The sequence below is a fragment of the Phalacrocorax carbo genome, chromosome 1, assembly GCF_963921805.1.
Source record: "Phalacrocorax carbo chromosome 1, bPhaCar2.1, whole genome shotgun sequence".
Classification (NCBI taxonomy): Eukaryota; Metazoa; Chordata; class Aves; order Suliformes; family Phalacrocoracidae; genus Phalacrocorax; species Phalacrocorax carbo.
The window spans coordinates 197,982,803-197,997,948 of record NC_087513.1 but is presented as its reverse complement, the minus strand read 5'-3'; the positions used below and the strand labels follow the sequence as shown (position 1 = coordinate 197,997,948).

The 15,146-nt window shown below is 41.5% G+C and overlaps 2 protein-coding genes across 3 annotated transcripts in view; one reads left to right on the top strand and one right to left on the bottom strand.

Moving 5' to 3' along the window:
- The first annotated feature begins 117 nt into the window (after positions 1-117).
- MRPL57 (mitochondrial ribosomal protein L57) lies at positions 118-2,059 on the top strand. The gene is made up of 2 exons (XM_064441172.1): positions 118-439; positions 1,585-2,059. The coding sequence occupies exons 1-2, from the start codon at positions 145-147 to the stop codon at positions 1,899-1,901; spliced, it is 612 nt and encodes a 203-aa protein (XP_064297242.1). The 5' UTR covers positions 118-144; the 3' UTR covers positions 1,902-2,059.
- Positions 2,060-3,073: 1,014 nt separating this feature from the next.
- ZDHHC20 (zinc finger DHHC-type palmitoyltransferase 20) overlaps positions 3,074-15,146 on the bottom strand; it is a 51,894-nt gene continuing 39,821 nt past the window's right edge. For both annotated transcript variants that reach the window (XM_064441170.1, XM_064441171.1), the window contains exons 8-13: positions 14,714-14,846; positions 12,997-13,123; positions 11,637-11,726; positions 10,366-10,481; positions 9,892-9,969; positions 3,074-8,282 (exon numbers count right to left, since the gene is read on the bottom strand). In XM_064441170.1, coding sequence (XP_064297240.1) covers positions 9,932-9,969; positions 10,366-10,481; positions 11,637-11,726; positions 12,997-13,123; positions 14,714-14,846 — 504 coding nt within the window. In that variant the 3' untranslated portion in view covers positions 3,074-8,282; positions 9,892-9,931. The remainder of the gene's footprint in view (positions 8,283-9,891; positions 9,970-10,365; positions 10,482-11,636; positions 11,727-12,996; positions 13,124-14,713; positions 14,847-15,146) is intronic.

The following is a 15,146-nucleotide window of genomic DNA, read 5'->3' as shown; positions in this document are numbered from 1 at the left end:
CAGCCCGAGCCCCGCTCCCCCCGGCTGGCTCCGGACCACGCCAACGGCCGTTAACGGCTGACCGGTAGCTGGGGCCGCTGGTGCGCGCTAGGAGCGGCCCTAAGGAAAGGAAAGGAAAGAAGAGGAGGGGAGAACCGAGCCCAAATGAACCGAGCCCAAATAGGCCGAGCCCAGGCAGGCCGCACGCTACCTAAGGAGGACAGTTACTGCCCGCCAGCAGCTTCGAAACGCGGGCAGCGCGCGCGCCATTGGCGCCGCCGGGCCCCGCCCGCCGCGCGCTCTCGCGAGACGTGCAGCCCCCCGCCGCCGCCATCTTGCTTCCCGCGGTGGGGCTGGAGCCGTCATCGGTGTCGGTGTGTGAGGGCTGAGCGGTCCGGTTGTTACAGGGTTCGGGGCGCTGCCGTGGTCTCTCGTGGCGTGTCTTCACCTGGAGCGCGAGGTGTGCCCTGGGGGGTTGGCCCTGGTGTCGCTCGGCTGGCCTGGCCCCGGGAGACAGCCCTGGTGGTGAAGGGCAGGGGATCCCTCTCCCAGGCAGCAGCGCTCCGCCGTGCGGGCCGAACTCGCCGGGAGCTGTCGGGTACCTAGCGGCTCGGCCGCCGCCTGGGGCACTGGAGAGCCCCGGTGGGCGGTTGTGCTGTGGCGGCTTCGCTCCCGGCCGAGGCCTGAGCGGCCGCGGGCCCGGGCCCGAGAGCGAGCAGCCGGCACTGCCGTGCCCTGCTCTGTCGTGCGGGGGGTGGGTAAGCCGAGGCTGAGGCATCGGTGGCGCCGCGAGGCTCCACGGCCTCGTCTCTGAATTGATCAGAAGGGAACATCAGCATGCAATCGCACAATGGGAGCGGGGTGGCTCCTCTCAGCAGCGGTGCTCGTTTATGCTGTGTTCAAGTGCCCGGCTGACTTACTGATGAAGATACTGCATAATGAGAGACCTGGGAGTTAGGCATGCTTAGGAGTAAGAAACAGGTTAATGAAGTGCATGTGTGTCAAATATAAACGTAGCTTGGCCTTTCTTGCCTCTTTGTTACACTGTATTGTCTCAGAAACTGCATTCTTTCTTTCTACATACCCTAGTTGTTCTAATGTGGTATATTGTTTCTCTCTACAAACCTGATTTCCCTTAGTTAAAATACAAGATCGGGTAACTGTGTACTAATAAGTTTGTGGAGAGACTATAGCTCAAAACTCGATACTGAGGAAAGGCCAGATCTAGAAGACAGACCTGGAAACAATGCGGTTAGCTGTTTGAAGAAGGAATGAATGAATCCTTTGTTTAGTAGTATTTGGGACTGGATCTTTCATAAATAATTTATGGAGGACATGCTTTAATATCAGTATAAAGATAACTGAGTAAACTCATTAACAAAATAAATATTTCCGTTTCTCTTTTCTGGTCTTAAGCTTCTAATATGTCTGTCATTGTACTGTCTATGCTGTGTGGTTGGTCGTGAGTATTAGGTTCTGAACTTAAAGCTTCAAAACAGCCAGCTAAGAGGCAGTGCAGCATGTGCAGATTTTAAATTTCTTGTTAAATTTTTGAATTTTATCCCTAACATAACAAGTATTTTATATTTTTGCCTATATTTTAAGGCATAATGTTTTTAACAATGGTATTACTCCGAAAGAGAATTCCTGGAAACCAGTGGATTGGGAAATACAGGCGACCAAGAATGATTACCCTTTCCATGAAGCGAGGCATGATCCGAAGGTTGGAAATTGAAGCTGAGAATGAATATTGGCTGAGTCGACCGTACCTGACACGGGAACAGGAGTACAAGCATAACACAGAAGGGAGGCGTGCAAGATGGGAAGCTTTCAAAAGCCTGACGAAAGCCAAGTTTCCTGAGCATAGATATATGAGTGATCATTTAAACCACTTAAATGTGACAAGAAACTGGACATCTTGAACAATATGGTGTATTTATATTTGGCATGTATTCTGCACTACCATGGGATCTGCTGTTGTACCCATTATGGTTTGTAATTCAGTATAACAAGGGTAGATGACAAATGAAACTTTGCTACGATATACAAAATCTTGCATTAAAAGTAGTCTTAGAGAGCAGACTGTTTTCTTATTGTCTCGTTAGAAAACGACAGTTCTGTGGCTTTCTACCACCTGCCTGCCTTCTGTTCTTCAGGGGTTTTGCATAGCACAGCGTGAGTTACCAGGTACAACGGTGACTATTCGAACCAGATCTATAGCTTCACTCATTTCCTTTTGAAAGCCAGAACACACGTGCCTTGTGGAAAGGGACTATCTGCTGGCACTGACCAGACGGCTCACGCGGGTCGCTCTCCCTTCCGATACATCAATACTGGAGACACAACTGACGCTACTTACGTAGTGCTCGCTTCATCAGGCACACACGGACCGAGATGAACTAGAATTACAGTCAGGTGAACGAGGCTGGAACTCATGGAAGATTGTAAAAGGTTCCAGTTTTTCTAAACTTTCTGGAACTGTTAAATGTAAATGCCAGTGTGATTGTCATGTCAGTGTTGGCTTGGGTGTTATCTAATGGGAACATGGCTGATTCCTGTTTGAGTGGCAATCTGATCTCTAAGTCATCTGTAGTGTCCCAAAGGAATATGTAGTCATCCACAGGCCAAGAGGGTTTTTTTTATTTCTCCTCTGAAGACCAAGTGACCCAAAGATGTGTCAAGAGTATAATCTTAGGTTTGTTGCAGCTGGAGTGTAAAAACCATGGGACAGTTACAAAGCATTGCCTAGGTAGGCAGTTTTTCGCACTGGTCTAATACACACATGCTACAGCTAAGCAATTTTCAGATTCTTTCACATACCTTTATTAAGTTGACATTGCATTTACTGATGAATTAAAGTGTCAAATCCATCCATATTTTATCACTTTGGAAAAGAGACCTAAAATGATACAATTTTTTTTTTATTTAAACGTGAACTATACTTCAGAGAAGCACGAACAGGTCTGAACACTGATGTACAAAACCTTGAATGCACTTCCAATGGTTGTAAATGGCTTAACATTTATGGAAAAGTACACGTATAGAGAAATTGCACAATACAATCAAAACATGAAGGAACTTCCAGGCAAAGTAATGTGATTTTATATTTAATTCATTTATAAAAGCCCATTTAAAAAAGTTACTTCAAGTATTAAACTATAAATGGCAACATGTTTTCTCTGTGCATAGGACTAGTCCTATCTGTAACATACAAAAAATAAAATAAATGTGTTATTACATAGATCTTTTGCACTTCACCTCAAACTTAAATACAGCTCATTACAAGTTTAGGCAGCACAATTAAAAATAACTCTGTGTCACGATTAATGCTTTGGCGCCAATAAAGGTGATCTCAACACATCATCCTCCACACATCCTGACTGCTGAGCACGTGCTCTCTGTTTCTTGGGGCAGGGGTTGGGAAGAAAGATGGGGAACCCCTCCAAAAACAAAGCAAGCGATCCTGTAAACGTTGTCAGACTTACTACCTAATGGAAACAAGATTCAAGTAATTGCTGCAGAAAACCAACAGCCAAACACCAGTTTTAATCAACATTAGAACTAACTAAACTTGCAGCTTTGTGACGTTTCATGACAGTTACATAATTAAGAAAAATGCATATAAAAAGCTGTCTATATATACAAAATAAATTGATAGAAATGAGTGTAGTAAATGTGTTCAGTATAAATCACTTCATATGCAGCTGCTCTCTTTGGTGCCATTTAGGGATAGCAGAGCCTCTGATGTTGCATACCTAGCTATTTTTTAGGTACTGTCAAAGACGTGTCCTCAATCTGCACTTAGAGTAGCCGCTATCTGGAGCCTCTGTAAATGCATACCCAAATCCCCCAATTCTGTACAATTTTAGATTGGTGTCCTCAGAGAACATACACTATGAACCTCAAAGTTGGTTTTTTTTTCGTTTGTTTTTTAGTTTTTAATAACTATGGTCAGTCAGTGCCCCAGATCTAGGCAGATCTGGTTAATCTATGTCAGAGTCAAGACACTGCTTGGTAAATCTGCCAGACATTAATGCTGCGCCAGACGCTCCTTTTTTTCCCTCCTCTTGGGGTTCTGGTGAGCTACAACTGGACCATGCTTCAAACAGATCAAGAAGTTCTGGAGTGGATATCGAATGGTATTGAACTTGACCAAACCCTCCAAACCCCAAAAGATTGTTTACAATACAGACGAGCCACACAAGATCAAACGAGGGAAGAAATGGTACCTGCAAACTGCAGGCATTTAGCATTCTGGAGGCCAGGACCAGTTTCCAACAGCAGCATGCCAAAGCCAGCTTGGTACCTGCAAATTCCACACCCAAGGGCCAGCTTTAACAAAAGTGTTACCATAATTTCTACTCAAGTCACTATAAGTGCCCAAACTCCCTCTAAAATAACCCTCTGAGTATTTTAAGTGGAAGTCTTCAATCAAAGAATGCATCTAACTTGTGATGTTGCAATCTCAGGGTAATACTGTAGGAAATCATTTACAGCAGAAACCTACGCCTCTTCCTGCCCTCCTCCCGTAACATGCCTTCAGTAGGAGCAGCAATGATGCGCATGTTCTAGTGTCTCTGAATAAATTGCTGTAAGAAAAAAATAGTATCAGCTGTGTAGTTTTAAGTATTCTTTTCTATTTATGGCTCTCCTTGCCGCATCTTTACAGGGACAGGTTTATCATCCCAAGACATTTCAGAAATCTCGAGGAGATACCACACTGAAATCTTGCCCTGCTTCAGGCTTCTGTCCTCACACTGGGAGTTCAGTGTCATTTTGTGTGCATGACTCGTGTGTGGATTCTTCTAAAAGAAAAGAGTAGTAAGAAATACAGAATCACAGAATCACAGAATCCCAGGTTGGAAGGGACCTCAGGGATCATCTAGTCCAACCTTTCTAGGAAGAGCAGAGTCTAAACAAGATGGCCCAGCACCCTGTCCAGACGACTCTTGAAGGTGTCCAACGTGACCAAGTCAACCACTTCCCTGGGAAAAATACTAAAGCATAGTTCCTAATTCCAGCCAATGTCAACTATCCTATGGTAACTACAATATTATTTATGGCTTGCAACACTATTTTGATGGATTTAAAACCTTAAGGGCTGTTATTTTTAGTGACAATCTAGGTATTTTCAAGATTTGCCGATACAGAGTAGGTTAAAGCACAAATGCAGCACGTACCACGTGACCCAGCACCCGAAGCAGTTGTTTTCTCAGGATCCGTCTCCCTTCTGACCTCCTGAACAGGCAGGTCTGCTCTTCTCACTGCACTCTCCTGAAGTTTTCAGCTCTTCAAGTGCATTGGCCAAAAGGACCTATTTCCTGGAGCAGCCCTACAGCCCCCCTGCCTCTGCTGGCAGTGACACCCAAGCCTGCCTGCAACTCAACAGCCAAACAGCTCTTTGTCCTCACCAACTTTTTAATTCCTGGCTTGCTCCCTTATTTGGCCTATCCTACTCTTTGATAGAGCACAGAATGCCCTTGTTTATGGCTAGGGAGCTGTCACGACAGAACTCTGAAAGACAGAAGACGTCATCCTGCCACCTTAGATGTGGTACCTCCACAGCCAAAGCCTGCCAGGAAAACCTGAGCCCCCCATCCCACTCACCAGTGGGCCCTTACAGTTCACTCCCTTGGAGAACATAATTCCTTTGTATCAGCCTGGCGTTTCTCTTAGTAACCAGTTCCTGGGGCAGGGAGGGTTGGGGGCGGTAAATATTCAAATCGTTTTACTACATTTCATATTTGTCAAAGTGACTTTTCAGTAATGCCTGCTTTTATACCAACAGTAACTCTGGCCTCAAGAGTATCTTAAGCTCACTGCTCTCTTCCTTTCCTCATCTGAAACATGAGAGAAATGTGGGACAAAATGCACCTGTGATCTGCATAAACATGTCAGAAACATCAGCTCTTCATGAAAAGCCACAAAAACGTCCATCAGATTATGCAAAAAACTGCTTTCAGAAGACCAGCACTTGCCAGAGAACACACATGGACTTAGCCCAGTCTCTTTACATGCAGTTTTTCCTGACTTAAGAAATCAAACAAGTTATACTGATGTTAGCCTACAGTATATATACATTCATATGGGGGTATATTGAGTACTTCAGGGGTGGGGGTGAGCAGAGACCATATTGCTGAATCAGTGATATTCACCATATTAGAGCCATAGATTTTTGCTTATAGTTCTGCCAGACAATGACTGTGCATGTATGCGTTACCGCAGCTGTAATACGCTGATGCAGTAAACGCCAGATGATATTCTGGGCCGTCCATTACAGTTCCACCAGTGTTTGGGGCTGCAGATTTTGATATACGGAATGAGCCATTTCAACTTGCAGTCTTCTGTCTCTGTTGTCTTCCCCAAGAAATTTTGCTGGTGCAGTCCTGCTGAGAGCTTGTATTCAGACGAGCACTTCTCACTTGATGTTTGAGAAGAAAAAGCTAAACCTTTCAGATTAATATGTAGCAAATGTTTTTGTTAAGTTTTGAACTTGGCAAATGCAAAATTTCTTGTACAAAGTTTGAAGAAACATTCTGCAACTTTCGTAAAACATGCAGCTTTGCACCATTACTTCTGTCCCAAGAACATCCAACAGGGACCAAATCATGTTCATACATTCTCAGAGTGTTCTTGTTCTAGCAGATTAATTTTAAAGAAAAATTTATTCTTTCCAAAGACAAAAAATACTGGTTCTAAACCTTACACTATGTTTGTTACCTTATTATTTCCATCATAAACGTACTTAAGTAGCAATCACTCTGGGAGAGAGACCAAAGAGGTTCTTTTGGTCCAGATCATCTGCATCAAAGGGGCTTTGTAGGGGCTTTGCTGATCTAATCAGCATCAGCTGAACATCAGAAAAATTACAGACAGGAAAACAGTCTTTATCACTTTTTCCAGGTGCAGAATTCCAATACCACCCAAGGATGAGTCAGCAGTCTTCTCTACAGAGGAGATAGGGGAAAAAAAACCCCATGTTGTTTGCTGTAGGTCTTGAGCTTAGGATGGACTTTATTCCTCACACAGGAAACAGATTTTGCCTTTTGTGCACAGGTACATCACTGCACAAAGCATTCAATCTTTAGCAATTTCAGCATCACTTAAACTGGACTTGAAATTGGCAGGCTAAAGCATACAGATTTTCAGTGTGTTAACACAGATGTATGATCCAACACTAATTTTCTCGTAAGTACTCATAAGTACTTGGTATTTGTTTAAATGGTACTTTAGAACCAATAAAAACTTGTGCCTTTATTAAAAAGATAAAACAAAAGTATAAAATAGTATTTATAAACCATCAAGTGTCCCACAGAAAAAGCAGTACTCCTCCAGTTCCATCTTCTAACAACACACAAATGCAATAAGGTTTTTCTCGGGGTACTTTATCATTTTGTTATTGCCTCATACAGAACACTGCAGACATTAACAGAAAATGTAACAATTGTTAATTCCTTTTTGGACTGGCTTTTCTTTGCATGCTGACAGACAATTGCTGGAGAGTAATAATCCATGTTTTTTCAACTAAACCAGAGTTCCCTTCTCTGAGCTCTGTTCTCGATATAGTTAAATAAATCAAATTAAAATGGTGAGGGGGCTCAATCCTATAGCAGAAAAAGCGACACCCAAGTAAAAGGCTTTTACGTTGTTGGCACTGCCTTGCTCCAAAGCACAGCTAGTAGAAGGAATCCTCAGTCTCAAAAGACTTTGAGAGCTATGATCATGGGGCAGGTTAATAGGAAGAGGGGAGAAGACATCATCCAGTCACTTCCCCATCACCTGGTATTTGAACTATGTATATTCGCACTTCAGACTCACTGGCCGTGCTCTATGTTGATTTTACCACACCCCCCCACCCCCACCTTTTTTTTTTTCTTTTCCTTTTTTCTTTCCTTCTGTACCCTGGAGACCTGCAATGGAAGTGACTTCTGCAGTGCCTAAGGTATGAAGTTTGCCCATGGGGAGGCAGGAGTCTCTGCAATCTACCCCCACCACTGCAGCATAACAGAAATGCATAGTTCCCACTCTGGACCTTTGGACCTTGTGCATCCAAGCAGGGCACTTCAGGATTTGGCCCTTTGGTAGCAGTATATAATTCAGTGTTGCATAAAATGCACATTAAGAATCTTAAGGCATCTGTCTTAACTTCCCTGCTCTGCAATAGTGCTTACAAGAATCCATTGTACTGTGCAGAAACTTGAATTTCTTGTCTCTTCCTAAAATGTTCATGTTCCATTTTTTACTAATCAACTTCTTCCAAACAAAACTAAGTAATATTCAAGCACAAAATGTGTTGCAGAAACCTAGTGAAACAAAAAGGGTAGTTAGTGGAATTGTACCATTAGCTTTGAAAACAGATCATAGTGCATTACAAGAACGCAGTTAGGTAACAGGTAATTTACAGACTCCTGATTCAGGACAGCCGTTATTTAGCCTTCTGGCAGGTATGTTTTTTTTGTTTTGTTTTGTTTTGTTTTTAAACCTCATATGTTTTAGAAGATTATCTTCACAAAAATGTCAATCAGCACTTCATTCACCACTGACCTGTGCCTGAAGTCTCTTGGATGTCTGACTGGCAAGAATTGCTCATTTTGAATTAAATTGATAGATGTGGGGACACAAATGATATTTGCCTAGGTGCGGCTGGGGGAGTGGTGGCTGGGGCATTGGCCGCCTTTTGCAAATCATCCTCTTTTCTCTAGAATAATCTGAGAATTTTATTTGTCAGCCATAACTTTGCTTCTTCTGCATGTTATAGCCATACAACTGAAAAATACAACTATCAGTCTGTTACAGGGTACACAAAAGTGCACAGAACAGATGCTGGTACTCACGGCTATTGCATAGTTGCTTACAATTGCAGAGGGACTGGAATTTACCACCTTGGCCTGCAGAAATTGTAACCAAACCCAACTGAACTCAGAATGGCTGAAACAGCATCCTACTGAGTTAATCATTATATGAGATAACACATACCAAAATGCTTTTTGTGTTGGATGCAATTATGCACTATTTATTTATGGAACTTTTAAAACTATGGCAGTTTGGGCAAGTGCAACACAAAGTACACAATCTTCCTTTATTAATTTTGGCTTGACTTCAGGAAGAGAGGGAGGATAAAAGGGAATTCAACCCAAACTATTATCAGTTAATTGTTGAGCCTAAGCCAGTCACTTCTGGTTCCTTTCTAGGTCAGTGGAAAGAAAGATTAAGACCTTCCTATAATACCCTATCAAAGGCTGCTGGGATGAACTGCTCTGAGAAGATATCTATTCCTGTGTATGAAGAATAGAAAAGCCTTAGTAACCTGTTTAGATCAGATTAGTTTTTATATAGCTGGAGTCTGAAAGGAGCCTCTTGCTGGGACATTCATTTGCACATTTATATAAAGTGTCAAGAAAAACTGCAAAGGATAACTCATCATTGGTGGGTTCTCATGGTTGAGTAGGTTTTTCAGAAGGACCAGTAAGTAGTTTAATTTTTGTTTTAAAGTTTACACTGAGCAGTCTGACCAACATCAGTTGAAGCATCACACCATCCCCCACAAAGACAGTTGAGCTGTTCCTTAGGAACAGTGCTTCCTCAAGACAGCGCTTCATCTTGAAATTGCCTATTTAGCAAATTAAGGTACTTTTCCCCAGTCAGGTAACAAATCCAGCGCTACCCACTTCAATCTCAGTTACAGGATTAGTCTGACTCTTCTCAGATCTAGCCAGCCCATGCTTCCTGTGCCGCAGCGTTACGCCCATTCTTGTCTTCTGGACGTTCTGAGTTTTATTTAAACTTTTCTATTACTCATCCAACATCAGAGGACTCCTCTGCATTCCATGACTAGTGACTTTTGACTCCAAGATGTCTATTTTAGTTTACTCATACATATACAGAAATGGCAATCAGTTATGTTGGTCTTACCTGTTTCTCATTGAGATGGTTGGTTGGTAATAAGCTGAGATCAGCTTTCCAAGGAAACTATAATATGCTTTTTTGCACCTAAAATATGAGAGAATCTCAATTATGTGTTTTTGCAGATTTGCACAGCAAATAGCAAAGACTTCAAACCAGACAGCACATTTATCATATTGTGCCTATTTTTAAAAAATATTTTCTTCCTGCTAATCAAACATAAAAAGATCCAAAATCTCAGAATAGGAAGTGCAAAAGCGAGAATTATATATCCATTACCTTAGTGTAATAACTCGTTTTGGAGCAGAGCATGAGACACAAGTTAGCCTTAACTTCTAAACATGCTGACTTGATTCTGTGGAACAAATTTTCTTCTACTTGACTCCAACCAATTCCTAAAGACTATTTAGGCCTAAACAAAAAATGGAAAAACCCACCACAAACAAAACCAGAGAGTCATCAAAGTGTTATGGTGCAGGCTACCTGATTTAACATTTTCCTCTTCAGGGCCACTTTCCACCCACTGACTGTCGCTGGCTAGCAATCGATTTTGTGATTCACTGAGTGGTCGAGTAGGAAAGGACTGATTGGTTCCAGAGCTGAAAAGTAAGCAAAGTCAACAGGAATTCTGTAATAGTGGTAGCTGCTTGTTTCAGACATTTGTAGAGCAGTGAAGTTAACTTAAGAGTAAAGCAAACAAAAAACCCTACACTGCCAACTAAAAATGGCCCACGGCCCTCAACCCCAATCCTCCTATAGGCTTGCTCCAGTCATCAGTCTAAACCCTTACCTGACACAGGCCACTCACAGTTTTAATGGGGAAAAAATAAAAAGCACAAACTGGTAGACAAGAAATGGCATACTGACAACAATTCTACTGCCACAGAGTTTAAAAGAAAACCTAACCAGTACTGTCTGGAAGAACAACCTAATGCCATCTTATCCCATCAGTAAATGCTATGGCCTTATGTTGAACATACTCCTAATGCAGAAGGATACTCTGCTGTTTGCACAAGGGTGCTGCTCTTGTGTAAATTCCACAGGTTATGTTGCACTGGAAGCAACTTCTCAGTTTGCCTTTGGACCCCCCCTAATGCCTGATAACTCAGGTGACTACTGTTGTCAACAACCTTCAGCTACAAATTTACCAAACTATACAGAAGACTTCTAAAATGGCAAATGTAAACACCCCCAGAAGTTTCACGTACTCCTGTGTCTTTGAATCTAAAGCAGGCTTCCTGAAAATACAAAACATGCAAATTTGGAGGGATAAAAATTAATGAGCTAAAACCCCTCCAGTGCTAAAATCCAGCAATAGACACAGTGATCTACCTCTCTGGTAAACTGTGTCTCAGCATCCCTTATTTAAGCATGCTAGAGGAGGTGAAATATAAATAATACCTTGCCCTTCTCTCATTCAAAAAATATGTTAATTTTTTTTTTCCATGGACCAATATTGAGTCTTCTCTAGGACTTTGTGATTGTTGTTAAGACCCAGTAAGCTCTATTACTTTCTGTACTGTTTTCTTAGAGCCATACCCTCTCTTATAGGTCAAAACCAAGAAACAGACTTTCTGCATCAAGCAGCACCATTTTTCAGTCAAGACTGTCCATTCTGTCCTTCTCTGAAGTCTTACAAACTCACTCTGAAGATGACAAGAAGAATAAAAAAATAAAAAATAATTTTGACAAATTTTTTTCTCCAGATGAAGTATAGAACAGTACAAAATCAGTGTCCTAAATGCTATACTTACCTTTTGGCAGGTTCATTTTGGCTTGAGGCAGTAAGTTGCTCTGGATCCATAATCACCAGACGAGTTGGAAAATTACACCCGTCACCCAAACTAAACCAGAAACAAAGATTTAAATCACTGTTTGTAGTTGACTTAAACGAACTGAACAAGTACCCATGCAAAAGGCAAACGCTACAAGCTCAAATCAATTACTTCAGTGCAGCATTGAACTCCAGACTTGAGCAAGGTAGGTCTACCACTAAGCTGGATGATCAGTTAATTAAATCTTGGAGCTCAAATGATTCCCACCCTGCCACTCCGTATGGATTGTTGAGCACAGCACTAGTCTACGTATTTCAGAAACATCGCTGTGTTTCTACAGACAGTAGCTTTAGTCTTCCTCCAAACCACCGTGCACATGTAGTCAGACCTTCTGGTATTTACAACCCCAGAAGCAGTAGCATAAATAATGTTCTGGTGGCCATGCTTTCCCTTCCGCCCATCATTTTGAGGTTAGCTAAGCTTTCTTTTAAAGCAAGTTTAATCAGAATAAAATGTGGTAGCAAAAGAGACTGATCCATCTACAATACAGCTTCTGTCTTTAATCACATGAAAAGTCACGGTAGTTGAGCAAACAGCTGAGGCAATTTAAGATCTTGTTATTACCTCTGCTATTTGCTACCAGACCTTCACAAACGTGTTCACCAATATTTTAAACTGATACACAACCCCCCCAAAGCAGTGTTGAAACATGGCTCCTACTTTGTTCTGCTGACTTTTGGGAGTGGTGGGAGTGAGCAGCAGGTCAGTCTTGCTTCAACAAGCTTGTCTGATACTTGTGTGCAACTCGGTAACACTGGCTCAGCTGAAGTTTTAAAACCAGTATTTTGCATTGTATCAGTTTTTTTTTCTACTGCTGCTTATTTACATGCACTTTCTCAGGTGGCTTTCAACACTGAAACTGTCATCTACAGCAAAAGGAAAGCTGTCAAGCATTTTCAGGGCAAGAGGGGGTGTTTTTAAACTGATGTTGTTTCAATGCAGCTGAAGTTCAAAAGCATTTGGATCTCCTCTCAGTTCCTGCTATATAATCAGACACTAATACTACCACCAAAAGGTGTACAATTTTTGAAATATGCTTCTCAAAGCTTTCCAAACTCTGTATTTAGAAGGCCCTTGTCAATGAAACCCTTGTCTTTGAATGAAAATTCTGTGCAGTTTGCTCAGTTTCCTCCTGCATGTTTTCCCAACACCAGTATTCATTATGTAGGATTTACAAGCTGGCTTTCCAGTTGTGCTTTATTTTTTAGGAGAAGGGGAAGCAAGGTGAAAGTCAGGGAATCAATTTATTCCCTAATTCATTCCCATTCAGACTGAATACCTGGTAAAAATAGGGAGTAGCCAATACTTCTTTTCATCTCCGAAAACCTCCCTCAGATTTTTGCTGCATCCAAGAGAAAAACCATTTTTATCAGGGCCATTTCGAAATGTGGGTGCACGGAATGTTTCTGTAAAAGAAAAACATGCGGTATCTCTAAAGTGATAAGGAGTCATGGAAGATGAATAAACACACTCAAAATTCTCTATTGTGAAAACAGTGTTGGGCAAGCTGAGACAATCCTGATGCGTATTACGGGCAAACAAAAGTCACCTCAATAATCAGCATTAAAAAAAATCACAGGGTTAATGACAAAAATAGAAATGAAAGGTAAGAACGTCACGTAAGCAGAACAGTTATCTTTCTTTACATTTAACATAAGGTCTGAGACAGAGCTGTGTACCATCAGCATGCCAGAGATACCACATCCCTTATTCATTGATGGCTAGCTCTCTCTTTGGCCTGTGAAGCCTTCTTTGAGCAGATTTCCTCTTCTAGAAGCAATTTCCCAAAAGCACTACTGGACCTAACTCATACAGGATAGTTTTTTCCACTTCTGCCAAGGTCTGAAGTTGAATTAAGAGCATCCCATGGTATCAGAGAAAGATGAGATCTGTTACATTAGAAACACAGACACATCACGAACTGTAGCAAACCACCACCATTTTTCTAGTCAGTCCGATTACACCCTTGGCCAAGAACTGAGAGGACTCATACCAACAGCTTGTCTTTTTACAAGCATGATCCAGAAAGTAAATAAAGTACTGACTCTGTTGCCAATTATGACCACTGACTTTTGGGCGAGGAATGTGCTAAAATTTTCTTCACAGCTAAAAAAGAGACTGTGAATATTCGTTAGCTTTAGCTATGTCAACAGGACTCAAACAACCCTCCTGTCAAGCAATCAGAAAAAATTCCTTTTCCTCCATAAAAAAATTCTAGCTAGCTGAAAATTATTTCACTTTTAATCAACTCACTTCTGAGGATAAAAATTTAACTTCCATTGAAAGGTATAAGATTTTGATTTACGGAAGTGTGGGAAATACCCACCAGTCCCCATCCCCCCCACCCTGCAAGTAAGACTTTCAAAAATGCTTTAGCAAGAACTTCAGATATTTTAACTAATGCATGTAACTTGCTTATGCTGGTCAATGCCATTTAAAACATTTAGGCATAGAAATTATGGGGGTCTCTTTTATTATTTAGGAAAAGTGCATCAGTGTTTCCATTTTTATTGCACTGCTTTTATAAGCCACTTCCTAACAGTGAGGTTCATTTTATTTCATGATTTAAGAACACTCTTTTGGATCTAGTTCAAAATATACTATGTTCATATACAATAGAGCCTTTACCTAGGCTGGGGCCACCCAGCTACTCAAAGTATTAGAACAGCAGCGTTACTGGCAAGTAGCAATTGTGGTACATAATTAACACTATATAATAACACAACCAAAATGCAGTGCCTCAGAGATCTCAAAAATACAAACACAAGAAATTAACATTCATCATGAATCTGAATGCTTTGCTCCGGCAGAGGACCCCTACACATACTTGATTTCCCCATATGTTTCATCCTTAATTACTTTCACCAAATGTGCTTCTTATTGCACAATATTTAAGAATTCCGTTTATATGTGATGGTATATCCTGTAGGTCTCACATTTGCATCGACTTGTTGGTTTTCTGGACAAGAAACAGTTCCGTATTCCATTTAACTGACCTATGGTTGATCTGTTTTTGCCAACTAGCCAGCAGTGGTAGCTGAAGAGTGAGAGTATGCTGATGAAGAACATGGCTGCCACAAAGAAAAGGAATAGTACGTGGAATTTTGCATGGGTATCTGGCAATTCATTCTGAGGAGAAAGAAAGAGATTAATACGTTAACAGTTTTTAGCAACTAATGCAGCATTGTCACTAAACATTTTCTGCCCCACCCATTCTGCTGTATGTCTTTCACCTCACTTTTCACAAACAAGCACAAGCCCAGCTTTCATTTCATGTCACATTAAACTGGTATACAACAGCATTTAAAGCTGATGGGTACCCCTTCCACCTGAGTTTAGTAGCCTGAGTGGATATGTTCATCTGTTAGTTTTTAAATGCACAGTAAGGGGCAAGGAAAAAAAAATTCCTACACTCAAAAATGTTAACTG

Excerpts from the sequence above, each read along its gene's own strand:
- MRPL57 (XM_064441172.1), top strand. The coding sequence starts at position 145 with ATGAACCGAGCCCAAATAGGCCGAGCCCAGGCAGGCCGCACGCTACCT. Across the intron at positions 440-1,584 it reads GTCTTCACCTGGAGCGCGAG|GCATAATGTTTTTAACAATG; the intron begins GTGTGCCCTGGG and ends CTATATTTTAAG.